The sequence below is a fragment of the Perca fluviatilis genome, chromosome 13 (assembly GCF_010015445.1).
Source record: "Perca fluviatilis chromosome 13, GENO_Pfluv_1.0, whole genome shotgun sequence".
NCBI classification, from domain to species: Eukaryota; Metazoa; Chordata; class Actinopteri; order Perciformes; family Percidae; genus Perca; species Perca fluviatilis.
Window position 1 is genome coordinate 5,312,330 of NC_053124.1, and position 21,742 is coordinate 5,334,071.

At 42.3% G+C, this 21,742-nt stretch overlaps 1 protein-coding gene across 1 annotated transcript; it reads right to left on the reverse strand.

Annotated features, from left to right (window-relative positions):
* Nucleotides 1–187: 187 nt before the first annotated feature.
* On the reverse strand, nt 188–21,165 carry sh3bp5lb (SH3-binding domain protein 5-like, b). Its single transcript, XM_039821064.1, has 6 exons — nt 20,543–21,165; nt 20,190–20,252; nt 19,810–19,938; nt 5,072–5,233; nt 3,762–3,935; nt 188–3,197 (listed from the first exon to the last, which is right to left on the reverse strand). The coding sequence occupies exons 1-6, from the start codon at nt 20,798–20,800 to the stop codon at nt 2,595–2,597; spliced, it is 1,389 nt and encodes a 462-aa protein (XP_039676998.1). The 5' UTR covers nt 20,801–21,165; the 3' UTR covers nt 188–2,594.
* Nucleotides 21,166–21,742: the final 577 nt, after the last annotated feature.

Consider the following 21,742-nt stretch of genomic DNA (forward strand, 5'->3'; position numbering starts at 1 on the left):
TGGACCGCGGGCCTTGAGTTTGACACATGTGCTTTAAAGCCTCTTTGGGTTCTTTGCACAGCATTGAGAAGATTAATATAGCAGTAAACTGATATTTGCTCTGTTAAGATATATAGCCAGAGGAGTAACTGAGCAGAGAATGACTCACCCTCCCTCTGTGTGTGTTGTAATCTGAGTTTCTCTGTTCTTGGTTTTGGTCAATATTAACAAACTGGGAATGAAAACGGGTTGTTAAACTGTTGGCCCCTCCCTTTGTGTTCATGTATCACTGGCTGGCTGATTGCCAGTGTTGTGCCAAAAAGTGATCATCCGCCAGAAACTGGTTGCTGTCCATGGGAGCGTGCGCAGCTCGTTTAAGCTGTATCGCCTAGTTTATATATGTCAGCTCACTTGGAGAACTGCATGTTATTGGATGTATTGGCCCTTTACAAAGGCATTTCAACAGGTAAAAAGTACTGGGTGGGCAATCTGTCAGATATAAACCACAATTATTAAATTAAGTCATTTATAGGCAGAAACAACCTTTCAAACACATGGTAGGAGTGGCAATCACTTTTTTTGGATTTTATGGGTTGTATTGCTCCTTTAAAAACGTATTTCAACAGGTAAAAAGTACTGGGTGGTAAAGATATATAACTCATGAAAGAAATCAATTAATTTGAGGCATAAATTACCTTTCACTGACACAAGTAGAAGTTGAAAAATTGAATTTCCCTACATTGTGCAGTACGATTGTATGTGACTAAATTTAAAAAGGTCAATGTGTGGTTCAGCAGGCTCCTGCATTAGGGGGTGGCGTGTCTGGGATTCGTTGTGGCAGAGCATGGAGGGAGATGTCCCAGAAAAATCATCCATGTGAATAGCAATTTCTTTTATTAAAATTACCAAAAAGCAGGTCTAAAAATGTTTGCCCAAAATGTTCTTTGTCATAGTTTACAGAGTGACTTGCTGGCTTAACTTGACCCACCACTACATACATAGTCGTGTGCACACAGTTTTACTGTGTAATGAGGGATTATTAGCGACATTTCTGGTGAACTCAGTTTGACTGCCAATTAAGGTGGTTCATAGACTGGGTAAACCCAGCCCGATCTGCCGGTGATTTGATTTCACCCTGCAGCTCAGGCTGGAAACCTTTTTTTCTATTCTGGTTCTGTTACAAATCTGTGGGGACCAATCACAAACTGGCTTATCCACCTGGCACGCTATTGGCAGGTTTAACACAATGACGATAGAGAAGCGACGGCAAGCAGCTTTTTGTTTACATTCAACATGGCGGCCACCGAAGCCCAGCAACCCGTTGATGCCGCTGTCGCCGCTACGTCACCCGGATCGTTGGTCTGATTGGTTGAAGGACTATCCAATTGCGTACAGAGTCATCTGCACTATGCCCACTGATGATGCCTCTTGTGCAGTAGAAAATACAGAGCAGACTCCCCAGACTAATGTTCAATCTTAAAAGATTGAGCTTGGTCTGGTGATAGATGACTAGGAGGTTCAGGTAATCTGGATAAACTGTACAACCCATCTGACTGCTTGTGTTTCCGTGTTCCCAGATCTCAACAGTTACTTCAGTAAATCCAGTGTAGAAATGACGGCCAAAGCTACAATAAAAACTAAAGTTATAACAAACCGGAGAGACCCATTTGTCCATCCCTAAAGCAAAAACACAAGGGGTACCAACTTTTTTAAATTGTCTGTGGAGACATGAAATAAATTAAACGTGTTTGCATTCCTCTAAACTGCCTGTTTGTACTCGTTTCATGCACTTTCGTTTATGTTTTAGCATGTGGAGCAGCAGAGTGAGGGGAGGTCAGTGCTCTCTGCAGGACTGCTCTCTCATATTATTGCTGTCACGTAGAGCTTCATTAGTGTGTGGCCCATGTACCTGCCAACGCTTCCTGCTTCCTACTGTCAGATTCTCCATTTCACATTTCAGTCAGGGTTCTTTGTCTCTCTGTTCCCTCATCATAAGCTCGCCATAATCCTTACGGTACGTGTCCACTGTGGCGTGTTGCGACGGCAGGAATCGCCCCGCTTCTCACCATTGGACTCAACCATTGATGTTCTCTCCACTCGCAGTTGTCAGTTTCTCTTCACTGACCACTGACGAGCAAAGAAAACATGCTCAGCCTTCTACAGCCTCGATGGTTGCACTTGATTGGACGAACGCTTCACTCGCGATTTCAAAAGAGACCAACATGGCGGCTCGTTTGGAAACGTTTGCTTATTTTACAAAAATAGTTCACGGAAATGTGTTCCTGAAAACACGTTATGAGAGAAATAATCTGCAGCTGCTGAATCTGTCTTCATTTTAGATCGCCAACGGTCACTTTAAAAGATTTTCAGGAGTTTCTGAGAAGCTGCGAGCCGAGCTGGACGCCTCTGATTTACATGAAGTAGTCTGGATTCAACTTTATGCAAATGTGGAGCGGGCAACTCAATGCTTAGCTTCTCAAAGTCGCCGCGACGTTCCCAGAATGCATTGCCCGGCTGCTTACAGAGACAATGAGTGGGAAGTGTGGAAATGACGCTGCCAGTGGACACGCACCATTACTCCTCCTCTCTCCTCAGCTCAGTCCTCCGGCCTACTATCATAGACTAACACTTCTGTGATGCTGCTTGTTGAAGCTCTCTTGTGTCTCCTTGGTAACCCCTCCCTTCTCCTGCGGGGGGCCCTCGGCCCCTGCTGCCCTGCTGCCTGGCCTCTCATTAGGCTTTCTGTCGCGCTCCCACTCCTCCGCCAGCGCGCTCCCAGCGTCGCTCAGGTCACCTAGGTGCTCCACCGAGTCACACTTCTCCAGGTCAGAGGCGATGGTCTGCAGGCTGATGACGGACATGCAGTCTGAGGCGGCGTGCTCCGCCTCCAGCCGCTCCCTCTGGCCCCAGCCGCTCTCCCTGTGCCTCTCCACCCACAGCCTGGTCTTCTCACCGTCCGCCCAATTGCTCTCTATTCCGCCAAATCCCACACTGCTGCTCCCGATGGGAATCCCAGTGGCGGCTTGGACCTCAGCCTCAGCACCCACAGGGGAGCTCCGCCCCCCACAGACTGCAGGACGCCCCCTGCTGGCCCTGATTCGCCCCCTCTGTGCGTGGATCTGCTCGCTGATCTGCTCCAGGTTCCGCAGGGCCACAGAGTAACGTGTTTTCACTTTCGCCACACGCTCCTCCAACTGTACTACTCTAGCCTTATGTTCCTGAAAAAAACAGGGAGTTAGCAAGGCTCACAGTGACACATTCAAATTTCTCTGGACACTAGGGTTGGGCATCGAGAATCAGTTCCAAAATTCCGATTCCAAAGTAGCCATTAAGAAATTATTTATTATTATTATAATCATTTTTTTTTTTTTTTCGAACTTATCAATTTTTAACCGATTCACGATGCATTGTTGCATTCCTAGATCTCAGTGTTTCCCATTCAGCCCCCTCGACTTGGTTCAAATCTCTCAAACTGGCCCTCACAAAACCATTTTGGAAATATAAAGCAACTCAAAGCAGCAGCAAAGCACAGGCCAAGTGTGAGATTTTCAAAATTCAAACTGAAGTTCCTGAAGGTTGAATGATTTGACTAGCAGATTGTAATGCCTCGTTGCAGATGAAACTAGCCACAGTTAAAGCTCTGCTAAATCATGTGGCGCATCATGCAGAGCCTGTGTCCCTGCTCACTTATGGTAAGAAAAGTTTCTGTCAGCATGAACACATGGTGTGTATTTGCTTATATTGTTTAAAAAAAAAAAAAAAGGATTTCTGCTGGTACAAACCTCCAGAATGTGATTGAATTGAGCCTTGAGTTCAAAGTAAGGTTTGGATTTGAGGATGACCTTCTTCAGGGCTTTCTGGAGGGTCTGGACTCGAGCCTCGGCTTCCTGGCAGAGCTGTGTGACGCGCTGGTGCTCCTGCTCGCTGCGCAGGCGCTCCTCCTCCGCCTCGTTCACCTGACCAGCACAGGGAATATGACTGAGACAGGAACACTGCACGATCCCACAAATCACACATAACCTTCTGTGTCTCTTTACCCCACCATGGATGTCACAGTTCAAATGACATGGACCACAGCCATCTTCCAACTCGACCTTCATTATTTGTTTTTATTTTATTTTTTAATTCTTTTTGGCATTTTGGCCTTTAGTGACAGACAGATGTAGACAGGAAAGGGTGGGAGAGAGGGGCTTATGACATGCAGCAAAGGGCCACAGGTTGGAATTGAACCCTGGGCCACTGTGGTAAGGACTGAGCCTCTGTACATGGGGCGCATGCTCTACCAGGTGAGCTACCAGGGCACCCCACTAGGCCTTCATTTTCTCACCTGGAAAGTTTCGTGACTGCATCTGGCACAGTTGTGATGCTATTGTGGTGAGAAACTGGCGGTAGAAATATAAACACCTGGCAAAGTACTCAAAACCACCTCTGTGGTAGTTCCCGCCAGAAACTGTAACAAAATATGGACGACGCGTCTCCACTTCCTCCCGCTGTACAAAGTGAAGCCAAAGTCTCTCGGATTTGGGCGCTGCCATCTTGTAATTTTGGAGCCAGAGAGCTTAAATGTCCCAGGATATTAGCTGCAGTGACATTACTGCGCGCATGGAAACGTTTACAAGCAGCCTCTCTAATCATTAAAGTAAATGGTTAATGAAAACACTCACACATCATTCCAATACATAATTCAAAAAGCAATGTAGCCTGCAGGGACTGTAGAGGGGCAGGCATATATGAGTGCGGGTCTCTACATCAGAGAAAAGAATTCATTCAGATATGTGGAGGGTGGATGGATGATTATAAGCCTACACATGGATTCGGATAAAGAGCCAATTTGTGCATCACTAAAAGAAAAGTGTGTGTGTGTGTGTGTGTGTGTGTGTGTGTGTGTGTGTGTGTGTGTGTGTGTCGGTCGGTCGGTCGGTCGGTCTCTCTCTGTGTGCCTGATCCTGAGTGTGTGTGTGTAGTGCAGTATAGGGTTTAAAGTCACCATCTATTGGAAAAGATGGGTTAATACGAAAAACGGAAAAGACATTCTTCTCCTTTTAGGTACACCTGTGGATCAGAAGTTCTCCCAGGCTGCGTGGGCGTGTACCTTAGCGGTGGCGTGGTTAAGCATCTCCTGCCAGGTGGGGTCCATGGTGTTCCTGTCAGCCAGGAGGCCCTGCTCCGCCACATACACCATCTCTCTGGCAGCAGTGTGCATGGACACGGCCCTCTCATATCTCAGAGCGGCCTTCTGGGTCTCCTGTTGGGCCTGGGGGAGCAGACAGCAGCAGATAGCCCGTCATATTATCAGCGGCAACAATAAAAAGGCTGCACTCATTTAAAGGCTGCAAACTGAGTGGAGCTGGTTCTTTCAGCATCAGGCTGCCAGTCAGAGCTGCTAGCCACACTATCCAAACATTTGGTTGAAGAATGTTTTCAAAATGTCGACATTTGGGATGTCGAAATGAAAACGATAATAACGAGCTGATGCAAATTCATTTAAACGGCACTCTTTTTTTTTGATGCACTATTAACACACGTTCTGTGATTTGTGCCTCGGCCCGCTCCGTAGTTTGGGAAATCTGGAAGCAAAGCAGCAGCAACGTTAGCAGAAAGTGTAAAGTGTCTGGCTCGCCGCGGCGGAGTGAAGCACATCTTCGTTCTGATCTACGAGGAGACCCACGATGCTGAAGAGTTCCTGGAGAACTGTAGTACATTTCTGGTGTTCCTGGAGAACTCACCTAACACCGAGCCACCAATGGAAACACACACTTCATCTAAAGAGAGACTTCCTGTTCTGAGTAACAGGCTATTACTTAAATTTTTTAATAAATCAATCATCACTTAAAAGCAGCTCAAGATCCCAAAAAAGGAAACAAAGCTCCTTGAGCAGAAATGGACAAAGAAAAAGTTCTTTAGAATGGCAGGTTGAGTTTGAGAAGTAATGAAGAACCTCAAAGCTTCGAAGCTCAGGTATGTGCTTTGTGTAAATAAAAAATAAGTCTTTCTGCAAAATGCTATCGCTCAGTTTTGAACTTTGTCCGTAAAAAATAGACCCTAATAACCATTATATGTCACGGAGCACATCACACTGTAAAGCTGCACACTGTTTACTGCTTATCAGATAGTCCAATCACTTCAGAAGCCCCCAACATCTTACCAGTGCAACAGCAGTAACCGGGTTAGTGAATAACCGGGTTATACCAGTTCTCCCCGTATACATGTGCAGGGATAAATGGAGAGAATGACGGTAGTAACTCCACCTCCGGTACAGTAGGTGGCGCTCTGCCAACACACAACAGGCTTTTTCTTCTGGTTGACCGATGTCGAAATTACATCGGCCAGCGGCACTAAATAAGTAAAATGTAACAACCTAATGTTTCATTCACACACTCTTATCACAGTTTAGGATTGTATGTATGAAGCAAGATGGCAGCTGGCAAGTGTGGTGTGCTTGTGGTGTTTTTAGCATACATATTTATTAATAGTTTTTTAGAAAATGGCCCTAAAATCGGTTTTGAGGGACATGTGCATAGTTACTATGCTCACTCAAACAAACTTGTACTTAAAAAACAACTTGGTTATGGAAAGAAAATCCTCATGGACACATTTCTCTATCCATGCTGGTATCCAACCAAGCGCAATGAAAAAGGTGGCGTCAAAAGACAAGTGAATGGCGACAAATTGATAATTTGCATCTGCCTATTATTATCTGGAGACATCCATCAATGCCCGGGTCCGATGCGGGAATTTGGACCAAGGAATAAAATGACAAGTAGGCCCTCGGCATGTGCGATGTTTTGCTCTAGACATCCAAACGCCGGGGACAAACTTCTATCCATGAGGGCCGCTGAAGGGAGTGGAATCGTGCTTGGAGGCGCCGGGAGAAGTGGTGGAGATTCGGAGCAGGGATACGCGACAGTGATCCGGGATCGTGGTGCAGAGCAAGCCAGGAGATTAGATCCACAGGCCCCCGCGGAGCAGGCACTCTTGGAAGAGCTGACATGTGTCTACAAAGGTATACCGAATGTGGATTCTTTCATGTCTGCGAGAGGATTACACCTGCTTCATCTCAACGTCAGAAGCCTCACAGAGATCCGACACCTCAGCAAAAGCAGAAAGGTGGGAATATTTTGTTTCACCGAGACATGGTTGGATGACTCCATTACGGACGCTGAAATTGAATTGGAGAACTATTTGGTAATTAGGAGAGATCAAGGTATGGAAAAGGTGGAGGGGTGTGTATATATGTAAGAGCGGATATTGGTTTTAATCGTAGAACAGATTTAAATAGTGAGCAGGTTGAAGCGGTTTGGTTGAATATTTTGCTACCGAAGAGTAAGCCCATATTAATTTGCGCATGTTACAGACCGCCTGATCAAACACAGTTTTATGAACTTTTAGAGGATGTTTGCTCAAATTGCATGGATTTGGTTAAATCTGAAGTTATCATGTTGGGGGATTTCAACACTGATTTTCAGAAAAGTGATGTTTCTGGGTATAAAGCATTGATGAATTTCTGTCGCTCCTATGGTTTACATCAGCTGATTAATGAACCTACACGTGTGTGCTCTACCACCCAAACCACAATTGACCTTGTCCTAGTGTCAGACAAATCTAGGATAACAGAAAGTGGGGTTATAAAATATGGGTTGAGTGACCATTCTATTATTTTCTGTACTAGAAAGATTAAGCAGGTAGTGCTCAACTGCCATACTTCTATAAAAATCTGGCAATTGAAAAAGTATAGCAAAGAAGCGCTGAATAACTGTTTAAATAAAATGAACTGGTCTACGGTTTTGCAATGTAGTGATGTGGACAATGCATGGTGCTTATTTAAAAGTTTGTTTTTAGAAGCTGTAGATAAAATAGCCCCATATAAAGAAATTAGAATAAAGCAGAGAACAGAACCCTGGGTAAATGACGATGTCCTTAAGGCAATTAGGATAAGAAATAGGAAGTATGGCAAATTCAGAGCAAACAAGGATGAGCAGTCTTGGGCTGATTATAAAAAAGCAAGAAATGAAGTTAACAGATTAGTGGTCAATACTAAAAAGGCATATTATATATAAAAAATTGCTGAACACAGAAATGACCCAGGAAAGTTATGGAAATCCCTTAAGCAACTTGGTTACAGTAAAAGGCTAAAAACAAAAAACACTAATATCACTTTAGATCTTGGTAACAACATTACACCAGAGAAGGAGATAGTGGCAGATAGTTTTAATAAGTATTTTTCATCTGTTGCCAGGAAGCTTGTGGAAAAGTTACCTGGCCAGACTGGTCAATATGGTGAAAGACATGTGTGTGACTTTTACTCAAAGTTAGGTGTCCAGGCGGGGAGTTTCTTTTTTGAAAAAGTGAGGGAGGCACTTGTTCTTGAGAAGCTGAGGAGGTTTGATGGCTCTAAAGCCACAGGATTAGATTCTATTCCATCTAGATTTGTGAGGGATGCCGCTGAGATTATTACTCCGAGCATTACTCATATTATAAATAGGTCGATAGAACAAGGATATTTTCCCAATGACCTCAAGATTGCCAGAGTGATTCCGTTATATAAGAAAGGGAGTAAATTAGACCCTGGTAATTATAGACCTGTTTCAATTCTTGGTTGTCTGTCAAAAATAATTGAAAGGATCATTTTTGAACAGATTGATAATTACTTAAAATCACATAACCTACTTTATGAGTTCCAGTCTGGCCTTTCGTAGTATCCACACTCTTAACGTTCCTGTTTATTGTTTCTAACTGACTATATAAAAAAGGAGGTAGATAATGGAAACTTCTGTGGCATGGTAATGTTAGACTTACAAAAAGCCTTTGATACAGTCAACCATTGTGTTTTAAAGTATAAATTGAAAGCCATGGGTTTTAGTGAATCAGCGCTAAAATGGGTGGGCTCTTATCTGGAGAATAGAAAGCAAGTAGTGGCCATTGGGGGGGAAATGTCTCAACCAAAAGGCATGGACTGTGGGGTACCTCAAGGGAGTGTTTTGGGTCCACTTTTCTTTCTGCTATATATACAGTGCCTTGCGAAAGTATTCGGCCCCCTTGAACTTTTCGACCTTTTGCCACATTTCAGGCCTCAAACATAAAGATATAAAACTGTAATTTTTTGTGAAGAATCAACAACAAGTGGGACACAATCATGAAGTGGAACGAAATTTATTGGATATTTCAAACCTTTTAAACAAATAAAAAACTGAAATATTGGGCGGCAAAATTATTCAGCCCCGTTAAGTTAATACTTTGGCGCACCCCTTTGCTGCGATTACAGCTGTAAGTCGCTTGGGGTATGTCTCTATCAGTTTTGCACATCGAGAGACTGACATTTTTGCCCATTCCTCCTTGCAAAACAGCTCGAGCTCAGTGAGGTTGGATGGAGAGCGTTTGTGAACAGCAGTTTTCAGTTCTTTCCACAGATTCTCGATTGGATTCAGGTCTGGACTTTGACTTGGCCATTCTAACACCTGGATATGTTTATTTGTGAACCATTCCATTGTAGATTTTGGCTTTATGTTTTGGATCATTGTCTTGTTGGAAGACAAATCTCCGTCCCAGTCTCAGGTCTTTTGCAGACTCCATCAGGTTTTCTTCCAGAATGGTCCTGTATTTGGCTCCATCCATCTTCCCATCAATTTTAACCATCTTCCCTGTCCCTGCTGAAGAAAAGCAGGCCCAAACCATGATGCTGCCACCACCATGTTTGACAGTGGGGATGGTGTGTTCAGGGTGATGAGCTGTGTTGTTTTTACGCCAAACATAACGTTTTGCATTGTTGCCAAAAGTTCGATTTTGGTTTCATCTAACCACAGCACCTTCTTCCACATGTTTGGTGTGTCTCCCAGGTGGCTTTTGGCAAACTTTAAACAACACTTTTTATGGATATCTTTAAGAAATGGCTTTCTTCTTGCCACTCTTCCATAAAGGCCAGATTTGTGCAGTATACGACTGATTGTTGTCCTATGGACAGAGTCTCCCACCTCAGCTGTAGATCTCTGCAGTTCATCCAGAGTGATCATGGGCCTCTTGGCTGCATCTCTGATCAGTCTTCTCATTGTATGAGCTGAAAGTTTAGAGGGACGGCCGGGTCTTCGTAGATTTGTAGTGGTCTGATACTCCTTCCATTTCAATATTATCGCTTGCACAGTGCTCCTTGGGAAAATTGGGAAATCTTTTTGTACCCAAATCCGGCTTTAAACTTCTCCACAACAGTATCTCGGACCTGCCTGGTGTGTTCCTTGTTCTTCATGATGCTCTCTGCGCTTTACACGGACCTCTGAGACTATCACAGAGCAGGTGCATTTATAACACGGAACTTGATTACACACAGCTGGATTCTATTTATCATCATTAGTCATTTAGGTCAACATTGGATCATTCAGAGATCCTCACTGAACTTCTTCGGAGAGAGTTTGCTGCACTGAAAGTAAAGGGGCTGAATAATTTTGCACGCCCACTTTTTCAGTTTTTTATTTGTTAAAAAAGTTTGAAATAGTCAATGAATTTCGTTCCACTTCATAATTGGGACCCACTTGTTGTTGATTCTTCACAAAAAATTACAGTTTTATATCTTTATGTTTGAGGCCTGAAATGTGGCAAAAGGTCGAAACGTTCAAGGGGGCCGAATACTTTCGCAAGGCACTGTAAATGACTTAAAGTCTGCTTGTTCATGCAGTCTTTTTTTATATGCAGATGATTCTGCGCTGGTTGTTTCTCACAAGGATAAAAATGTGATTGAAAGTACACTTAGCGCAGAACTTGTAAATGTTAGCATGTGGATGGCTGATAACAGATTTTCACTTCATTTAGGGAAAACTGAATCTATATTGTTTGGAACAAAGATAAAGGTTTTAAGATCCTAGATGGAGATACTGTAATTACTGCCAAGGAATCAATCAGTTACCTTGGATGTATGTTAGATTGCAATTTATCTGGAGTAGGTCAGGCCCAAAAGGTAATCACCAAAGTAAATCAGAGAGTCCGCTTTTTGGCCAGAATATCAAAGTATTTGGATGAAAAAACAAATATAACTCTGGCAGGGGCTTTAATTCAGCCATATTTTGATTATGCGTGTGGCTCATGGTACAATGGTGTTACAGGGAACCTGAAACATAGGCTTCAGACGTCTCAAAACAAATTAATAAGGATTATTTTAGACCTTCCCATAAGAACTCATCTGGAATCTTCCCACTTTGAAAGGGTGGGATGGTTGAAAGTTGAGGATCGAGTGTCTCAGTTGCAGCTGGGTATGGTACATAAAATTGTTCATGGAGATGTTCCCAAATATTTTAAAAATTATTTTAAGAGAGTAAATGAAGTTCATAGGTATTCCACTAGGGGTAGCTCAACAGATTTTGTACCTCCAAGAGCTAAGACTAACCTGGGCAAACAGTCTTTTCTTTATGTTGGAACTACCCTTTGGAACCGGTTACCTGGTACACTCAAGACAGTCAGAAGCATTGGCAGTTTTAAACAGGGTTTGAAAGTATGGCTTAGGTGCCAATTGTAGTCATTATCATATCATAGTTTATTTTTATTGTTAAATTGTCTGTATACTATGGATGAAATTGATTAATGTATTTTTAATGATTGATGTGTGACCTGCTGTTACTTGTCCTCTCCCCCTGCCCTTATAGGGACCACAATGGAAATAAGTCTTTGGGCTTTATTGTGTCATCCCTGACTATTTATGTATTTTTAGTGTATGACGCAGAGTGCTGTTTCATATATGTTTTTTATATTTAAGTGGTCAAATAAAATCAATCAATCAATCAATCAATCAATCAATCAATCAATCAAAGGAAAGCACAGTGCTCTCGCCAGATGACCGACAACTTGTCCGCCTTATTACATCTAACCAGTGTCGGGTGGAATTAGCAAGCTAACTTCGTTAGCGTTATCTAACTAATGTTAATGTTAGCCAGCGGCCGCAGCGCAGGCTGCTTGGTCCCTTCACAGTTTTGCCGAGACACGGTGTTGACAGCCCCGGAGATGGACAATCTGTCTAACCATTTGCCGATGTCCACTGCTGCCTCGGCAGGGAGTAAAACAGACGGGCCGCAGGCTCTTTGCTGTCGATGACCCGCTGATTCGGGCACCGCTGTTTTGTTGTATGGTACCATAGCAACGACTACAACACACAGCTAGGGATGTAACGGTATGAAAATTTTACGTCACGGTTATAGTTAACAAAATTATCACGGTTTTCGGTATTATCGCTGTATTTTTAAAAGTGTGTTCAATATGTTCAGAAAGCACTGATAGGCCTACACAAGCTAAATTGTTTGTAAAAGTTTAACAGTGTTCATTACATTACAAAAATATAGGCAAAACCTTATCAAAAGTGCAACTTTTAACATAAAAGGAACAAGGGTTCAGCAGTAAACAACTTATTTAGCAACTTCAGGAGCCTCGGATGAAGCTGGGAAGGATTAAACGCACGGTTTCCACACCGCTGTGATAATAATTATATATTAAATGAAAACAGTAATTGTTATCAACATTTTTGTAATCGTTACATCCCTACTCACAGCGCTGACGGATTATTTCCGGTTAAAAACCACTCCAGGGAGTGGGGAGGGGCAGTTGGAGCAGACGCTTAACCTGATCTTACCCCAGTTAAGGGCTATACATGGAGAAATACCCCGGTTACTGAAGGAGTTCTCTAGGTCTGTTAACCGGGTTATGAGAACTGTTTTGAGAAATCAGGGACATTTCAACGAGGGGGATTCAAACCACATCCATTCAGATAGATGGTTTGTAAAGTAAAACTTTTCAATGCTGTAAATTCAGGGGTATTTAATTAACACATAAAGTATTGAGTAGTGGTTCATTTTCACAGTTTAGTATTCAATTGCTTGTATTTATCAGCATAACCTCTGAGTGTATTGAATTGAGATACATTTTATTGCCAATGAATTCAACTTTTTTTATTTGTAAGACAAAGTTGTGTTATTTCTTCTTTCAAAAGTTACCTAATCTCACTGAAAAAGGTTGTTAGTTATCTTATTTGTATGTACTTTAGGCCGTATTTTAAAATAATAATGTCACTGGGGTTCATCCTGAATAAATCATTCCAGACATGCAGCTCAGTGAGCTCTGTCAAAGCCTGGAGGGAGGGGCATCTGTGTTAGTTTGGGGACATCAAATTGTTAAAGTCAAGGTTGTTTTTAATCACATGGGAAGGTCTGGTCGACATCTCTGCATGAGAACGCAGCAGGAAGGCCCGCCGGGAGAAAAAAGGTTTCAAAGAATGTACGGTAGCTGCTGAGAGATGAATGACTGCGTCACTGTTGGTGATGATGTTTTTTATCGTATGGAGTCTTTGCATGAACGGCCTGTCAAACATGTTGTGGTTTAACCATCAGAGAACGGAGTTCCCGACGGCGGCGGCGGGACATTACATCATCCTGTTTAATCCATTTAAAATAAAAACCACAACAGCCAGAACATTCATTCTTTTTGCAGCAGAAAGCTAAGGTTTCCGTCTTTCGTGTCATCACGTCATACGCTCGTGATGATGCTGACACTTTCCGTGACCAAACCGTGTGACCTCAGTCTACTGTAGGGCTGTTGGAACGAATTCCGAAAGTCAAATATAATTTGAATAGTAAAAAATCAATACTATTCGAATGTGATTATTTTTATAAATAGGTTGGCTAACGTTAGCCAATCTCCCTCTTCTCATGTCTGATGAACAATAAGTTACGGGAGTGAGAAACACAAGGCATTGTGAGCTAACGTTACGTACCGAGTAACTTTAATACAGGGGGAGTGACAGGCTGGAAATCGGAAGGATAGGAAATAGTTTTAACATGACTTTAAAATCGACATCCACTGAGCCAAAGTGCTTATGTTATCATTAGTTAGCTAGCTCGTTCTGCGAGTTATAGGCGCTTAGCTGGGAGCTTCATGGAGACAGCTAAAGTTAATGTTAGCTGCCCTACAGCTGTCAGAGTTAGCATCGACTTCATATATTACCTCCTAACAGCTGTATTCTCAGTAACGTGACAATCTGAAAGAAACAGGTTGCTTATAAATCACTAAAATAGTGGCAGCACCATTTGGCTTAGTTATCAATGCCGTTAGCATCGTGGCTAACACTATTGTTACTTTACTTTATGACAAATCGTTTCGGCTGTGCTTTCTAACAGGATGTCATTGTGCTAACCGAGGACCGTCAATACACTTGTTAGATCATGTTTCATTACAGAGTTCTCTGTTTTGTGTTTGTCGCTGTGTACTCGTGGTAGACTATAATGTAAACAGAGAGTGCCATGCCAGAAATACAATGCGCCATGACGTAGATCCCCTTCAAGGCAAGGCTGATGTTGGAAGTCCCCCTAGTGGACAGAATGTGTAACAACAACCACATGCATATAGTGGCATTAACAATGCATAAGCCTGAGTAGTGTAGTACATATTAATAACAGGCTGCATTTGAGCATTCAATATTCAAATATTTGAATATTTTTTTAAATAACATGAAATTTGAATGGTATTATAGAGGAAGACTGACAGCTTTAGTCTATTGCAGATAAAACAAAACGCCTTCACACTCAAAAAACATGTTCAGAAATATTCTGTTCATGTTTCTACATTTAGAAATCTTTTGGATCAATATGTTATGTGTGTTTATTTAGTAAAATCTGATAAAAACTTTTTTTAGTTTTTTTTATTTATTACACAATTTCAATACTTTTATTATATTATAGTTTATTGACTTACATAAGCTTTTAGCTAAGGTACTGATTTTAGGAATATGAAGCATTTGAAGATACCCCAAGAAATGACATCACCATAAGCAAAAATAGCAATGTAGGGACTGTCGGACCATTGTATTGCACAGATCATAGGGTTAATTAAAATCTGAATATGAACACCACTGATATGATATCGCATTTATATAAAATTCAAAATGACAGTGAAAATAAGATTCAGATTAATAATCGATTATTTGCTTTATTGCTTCCAATTAGACCTCTGCCCTTTGTCTGCGCAATTTTCATTAGTTCAATTCCAGTTTGGAATGAGTGCTCAGCATGTTGAACAGACTGCCACACAGGCCCCACTCTCAAGCGTTAAACCTCTTCCCTAATCAATTAGGTCTCATTACGGCCAAATCATTCAATATAAGTATCATCATTTAGGTCCCCCCACCACCCCCCCTGGCTGTGTTTCATTACTAGTTCCACTTCCCCTCAGCCCTTAATATTACTTATTCCATGGTCTGGGTGAATACTTGATTCTGATTGGCTGCAGGGTGTCCATAAAAAAGTGTTACAGACCTTTTTAATAGAATTCTTTTGCAAGGCAATAGCCTGGCCCCTTGTTAACAGTTGATGTCATTCACATACAATGCAACAGGAAATCAACTTGGAGCCATTTAGAATGTTTATGATTACATCTGTGAAAAGGACACCTACTACAGGAGTTTTCGGTGAAACAGACTGTTTACCTCTCTAAATTAATGTGCAACAGAAAAAGAAAATGTGAATGTGTTATTTCCAACACTGTGTTGTGTTCACTGCCTCGTCCTCTGAACACCACAGGATGGTGCTAACAAACAAGGTGCAGGTAGCAAGTTACACCGCCCCTTTGAACTGACTCTGTTTCAGCGAATAACGTTATCTCGCATCCCGTTCACTGTTCAGGTCTCTACTTCAGGCTGCGGCCGACAGTACACATCGCGTATAATTTGTTTGTGAAAATCTTTCATCATTGTTTTGGTAGCTAGCTAGCTTGTCTTGATGTTAAACATACTGTCAAATTATATTTACTGATTGACAACTGTACACAATGTCAAAGAATTTCTAATAAGGGAAGAAGTTCCACTCTGAGTCATTTCCTTTTTTGTCTCGAGGCATCGACAACACAGCTGACAAGTTAGGCTCTCCCTGTCAATACACGTGCTAGAAGGAAGTTTGGTTTGCTAATGTTTTAAAGACCACGCCGAAATATTAACTCTGACATTCTGGTTCTGCTTCGGATGCCGTAAAGCAGGATATCTGGTTGTAGTCAGTCCTTCACTGACCAATCAGCATTCATTAGCAGAATGCTAGCGTGTTATGGGCAACGATGACTCAACCTGTAAAAAATCAAAAGGACATAAGTACTCGTTCATTCAACTTTCGACCTATAACCCATGTTGAACTTGCGGACTATAAATATCTCCCGTTGCCAACTTAAACTTTCAGAAGTCGTATGTAAGGTCCGTTCTATTGCATAAGAACCTTATGGGATGGGAATGATTTTTCCAGGTATAGATAAAAGTTGCGATTTCTTTTGTATGTTTGGTGCAATGAATTTGGAAGAGACAGTGAAAATTCCAAAAAAAAAAGTTGTGTTTTTTTTTTATAGTTCTTTAAAAATAAAAAGGATGGGCTGAGTTTTCCTAGTAACTTTACCATAAAGGCTCAGGATGCTGCAAATGTTGATATAATATGAAAATGGCTGGTGGATTTAAGACAAAAAATAATAATTTATTGAATGAATCTAATTTGAACATATGTGTCAGTGGCTTTAGCCTACATTTTTAGTTAATTTCCTGACTAATCACTGCGTCATCATTGCTAGCGACAGACAGGGGTGTCCTGAACAAACCCGCCATTTTTAAATAGTTTAGTTTCGTTTATTTGCTGCCTCCAGCTTCTTTTGAAAATAAATTTGTTATTTCATTCAAATTCCTGGGCATCCATATCACGGACTGTGATGGTCAACTAACACCACAACAGTTGTCAAAAAGCACAGCAGCGCCTTCCCTCCCTGAGGATACTCAGGAAAAACAACATGAATGCGAAGCTGCTGGTGTCCTTTTACAGATCCACCATTGAGAGCATCCTTTCATACTGCATCTCTGTGTGGTTTGCTGCGTGTTCCGCTGCAGACAAAAAGGCTCTGCAGAGAATTATCAAGATTGGAGAAAAAAAATCATTAGTTGCCCCCTCTCCTCCCTGTCAAATATTGCACTCAGCCGCACTCTCTCAAGAGCCAAGAACATCATCAAGGACAATACTCATCCTGGCCACCACCGGTTTCAATTGTTACCCCTCATAGCAACACGGGGGTCCCACAAGGTTCTGTGGTATCGCCCATACTTTTTGAGTATATGTATACTAGACCAGGGGTGTCAAACTCATTTTCCCAGAGGGCCACACTGGAAAAAGAGCATCACATCGAGGGCCACACATGGAGAGTTTATTGACGTGCTTTTGCTACTGCATGTCACTTTTTTTTTTTACATTTTGGTAGCTTATTTCCTCATTTTTGTTCCGACATTTTTGTGGCTTTCTCAGACATTTGTCACCTTTTTGTAAATTTGTTGCTTTTTCCGACATTTTTGTACGCTTTTTGTCACATTTTTGTTGACATGAAGAAGTCTCAGTCAGCAAATCTGCCAAATTCTGCTTTGAATGTCAGGTAATTGTAGTTTAAAAAACACGTTCCTGTGTTTTTGGTTTGGCGCACAACTAGGAGGGGCAAAATGTATTGTGAACCCAAATTGATATACGGGCCAGATCTAAATCTGCAACGGGCCGGATCTGGCCCGCGGGACTTGAGTTTGACACATGTGATATAGACAATCTTCTCTGCTGGAAAACACACATTGACCACCTGTGCAATAGACTGCAGCAGAGATTATACTTTTTAAGGCGACTGAGACCGTATGGAGTAAGCAGCCAGATCATGCTCATGTTCTACCGGGCAATTCTGGAGAGCATTACCAGATATGGAATCACAGCATGGATTGGCAACTTAACAGTGCAGCTAAAAAGCAGGCTGGTCAGCACACACAAGACAGCTATGAGGATAATAGGGAGGAAAGAGTACAAGCCCATACAGAGCCTGTACGAGCAAGCAGTCAGAAAACAAGCTGAAAGAATCACTGCAGACTCTCTACACCCTCTCTTCCCTGAATATGAACTTCTGCCATCAGGGAGGAGATTCTGTGTGCCAAGATGTAAAACAAACAGACTAAAGTTATTGTTTATTCCAACTTCCATGAAGTTGCTGAACTCCAATAGTAAATCCTAGCCCAGCAGAGCAGGGGTGCAGTAAATACACTAGCGCTCTTCGCACTTTAATTATTACAGTTAATTCTTAGGATGTTGTGTTGGCTGTGCAGTTATGTGTGTCCTTCTTTTGTGTCTTAGGACGCTGTGCTGATCTCACTTTCCTGTTGATTTTATCTTATTGTATTATTGTATATGTTTTTATGTTACATGTTGTTTATGTTGTGAAGCAACAGATTGTAGCACTATGTCCAAGACAAATTTCCCCTCGGGGACAATAAAGTGTATTCTTTTCTATTCTATTCTCTGGTAGGCGTTATAGGTCTATACAATCCAGAACCACCAGATTTAAAAATAGCTTCTTTCCAAATGCAATAGTTTCCCTAAACAAATGTAATTAGACAAACCCAGTCACTCACTGTCACCTCCTGCACTTCGAAACTTGCACTTATCTGATCATTGCTCTTTTACTGTTTTTATTCTGTTTTATATGTCCTGTAAGGATTATTTATTGTATTTATTGTATGCACCCATTGAAGTGGCGCTCCTAATTTCGCTGTATAGATGGATAGATAGACATGTATTGATCTTTTCGGAAATTCATCTTGCAGCTCATCAAATAGACAGACAACAGACCATAGACAACGGACAACAACAAGACCACTAAACCCTCCCTTCCCCCCGCACAACCACAATACACAATCCCGAATATCTCCACATCATAAAAAAATAGCAAAGTGCAGTGTCGTTAGCACCAGTGGGCTATCAGTAGTAAGGTGCAACATCATCAGTGGCATTTTAATATTATACCAACATGCAGTATTAGCACACAACAAGGATCAAGTTATTTTCCCTAATTTATTTAGTAGTGTGACGCTGGTAGGAATGATGATTTGCAAGCCCAGTTGGTTTGTAAGGACAGCACCCTATATCTTCTGCCTGATGGCAGCACCTCATACACCTGAAATAGGGATAGCCCATCACCGCAAATTGCTTGTCCTTTCCTCACTACCCTGGATTCGCAGACCGTGGTCAGAGAAATGAACTGATATCCAGTAATCTTGCTGGCCCATGTTAACTATCCTGTGTAATTTATTTTTGCTTGTCACTGACAAAGACAAATACCAGGCAATGGAGCAGAAAGTTAAAATACTCTCAACAAAAGAGCTATAGAAAAGGACCATCATGTCTTTTTCTACTCTGAACTGTCTCAGCTTCCACATAAAATGCAGACCCTTTTATAGATGGCATCAGCGTTGGTGTTCCATGATAGCTTTGCATCTATTATTCTTCCCAAGTATTTATACTCCTCTACCACTTCAATCCCTTGCGCCTCTATAGTCATCTGCTGGTGGGTCGAGCCCCCACTTCTAAAGTCAAATATAATTTCTTTAGTTTTCTTTGTGTTTAGCAGAAGACAACTGGACCTGCACCATTCTATAAACTGATCTACCCAAGCCCGGTAGATGGTTTCATCATTATCCCAGATCAAACCTACAATCGCTAATACATTTGATTGTAACATGTTCCTGTGTGTTGCTCCTGCATTCATTTGTGTACAGGGTAAATAAGACTGGGGAGATTGTACTTCCTTGTGGAGACCCCGTGTTTGTAATAATATGAGAAGACACTGCTCCATTTACCCTGACACACTGCACTCGGTCAGTCAGAAAGGACTCGACCTGTCTGATGACGTCACTATGCACTCCCAACTGCAATAGCCTCTCCATCATAATGTGAAGCCTAATTTACAATATTATTGTAAAGTACAATGACAACAAAGGCATTCAAATTCAAATTTATTGCACTCATGTGCAGCTACAAAACGCACCTCTTTGGCAAGTCTACGTGCTTCATAGTAGGGCCTTGCTTTCTCAATGCAGGTGCCAAGCTGGGAGCCCTGAGCGTTGAGCTTCCTGGCAGAATCAGTAAGGATCCTCCTGTAGCTGGACCGGGCATCCTGCACAAACACGCACGCGCACGCACGCACACACACACACACACACACACACACACACACACACACACACACACACACACACACACACACACACACACACACACACACACACACAACAGAACATCCAGTTAGCCTTGCTCTGACACTGTGGAAGCTGAGGCTGTGATAGCATAACTCCAGGTGAACAGGCAGCCAGAGGCTGGCACACACACACACACACACACACACACACACACACAAAATGCTCTCACATCCAGCTGCAGCTCCAGCTGGTTGATCTCATCACTGGCCTGGTTCAGCTGCTCCAGCTCCTCCTGCAAACACACGACAAACATGGTCTACATTAAAAGCACAATACGGACAGAAAGGCTGGAAAAATGCTGGAAATAAAGCAATGTTTTGAGTGGGGTGGACATTAGCAGCCCAGAGATGCAGCCTTGAGGCTGCCCATCCCAGGTACCAGTCTGTGATAGGAGCACAGCGTAATATGCTCATGCATAGGCTTCGCTTAGTAAATATGCCCCATGTACAAATGTAGCCTACTAATGATTACTGGATGAGTTTTTATTTGACTACGTCGGTAATAATGATAATTATAACATTCCTGAATCCTTGGGTCCAATTCCTCCTCGTATTTGCCGGCTTCTTCTTCCCCTCCGGTTTGAATCCGTTTCCCCGGTTCATGCTCCTCACATTGCGCTGTAAGCTCCTCCGTGGTGTCTGCGTCCGCTCCTCTTCGCCTCGACATCACGGTGCTCGCTTCTCCGCCTTTCGCCTCTTCCCCCGGGGTCTCCTCCCGAAGACCGCTCGGTCTAGGCAACCCCGCGCCGTTGGTAATTTCACTCGATGTTCCTGGCTCCATTTGCGGCCTGTCGTTTGGCTGTCGTGTTGCAGCCACACGTCTCCCGGCAAAATACGGCGTCACCGTCACCGCCGCTAAAACTTCCTATTGGAACACTAATATTACTTAAAACTGTTAAAATGTCCCGCTGTGCCTGCAATACAAACACTGTGTGGCTAATGCTAGCCACTCTACGTAGCCTGGCTGCTTTAGTCATTTAAGATGCACATGACACTAAGTTAGTGGCACTGCAATACTCTTCCCTACTCTTGTTCAGTTATCCTCTTACAAATTTTGTAATTCATCTATTTCGTTATGTCCTGGTATTTTTATGCAGGTTACGTTATTTCTAAGATATCCATAATAAATGCAGTGTGTGGCCAGGGCTGCTCCAAGGCTTTTGGGGGTCACTAGTATTTATTTACAGCCCCCCTCTCTCTCACACACACACACAGCGTTGTGACAACATTATCACAGTATTTAAATTATATTTTTAATGATAAAGTTGTAATATATTACACCTTTATTGTGAACAACTGTTTCCAACAGATATTTGCTGACATGACCATATTCTTTGTTATCTAACTTGCAGTTTTTCACATGGGTGATAGGCTATGGCTAGCAGGCCTTATATTATCAGATGATCCCCTCAGAGCAAATCGTCTATATCCACGACGTTCCACTTCTGGGATTGCTCCGCTACCGCCGGAAATTCCGCCAGATGTCCCTCATGTCCGTCACCTTCCTCTTCCTTTCTTCCTTTATTTTATAATGGCATTGGCAAAGATCAGTCGTGTTTTCTGGTTTAATCAAAAGGTATTCAGTGTTGGGATGCATCGATATGACACAGATCCATATCAGTGCCGACAATGAACTTATTACCGTAAGTGGATTAGGTATCGGCCATAACATATTCTATATCCACAACGTTCCACTTCCAGGATTGCTCCGTTGCCGACGGAA

Coding starts and splice junctions, on each gene's coding strand:
- sh3bp5lb (XM_039821064.1), bottom strand. CDS start 20,800: ATGGAGCCAGGAACATCGAGTGAAATTACCAACGGCGCGGGGTTGCCT. Junction 19,939..20,189: donor AGCTGGAGCTGCAGCTGGAT/GTGAGAGCATTT, acceptor GTGTTTGTGCAG/GATGCCCGGTCCAGCTACAG. Junction 3,198..3,761: donor AATTCAATCACATTCTGGAG/GTTTGTACCAGC, acceptor TGTTTTTTTCAG/GAACATAAGGCTAGAGTAGT.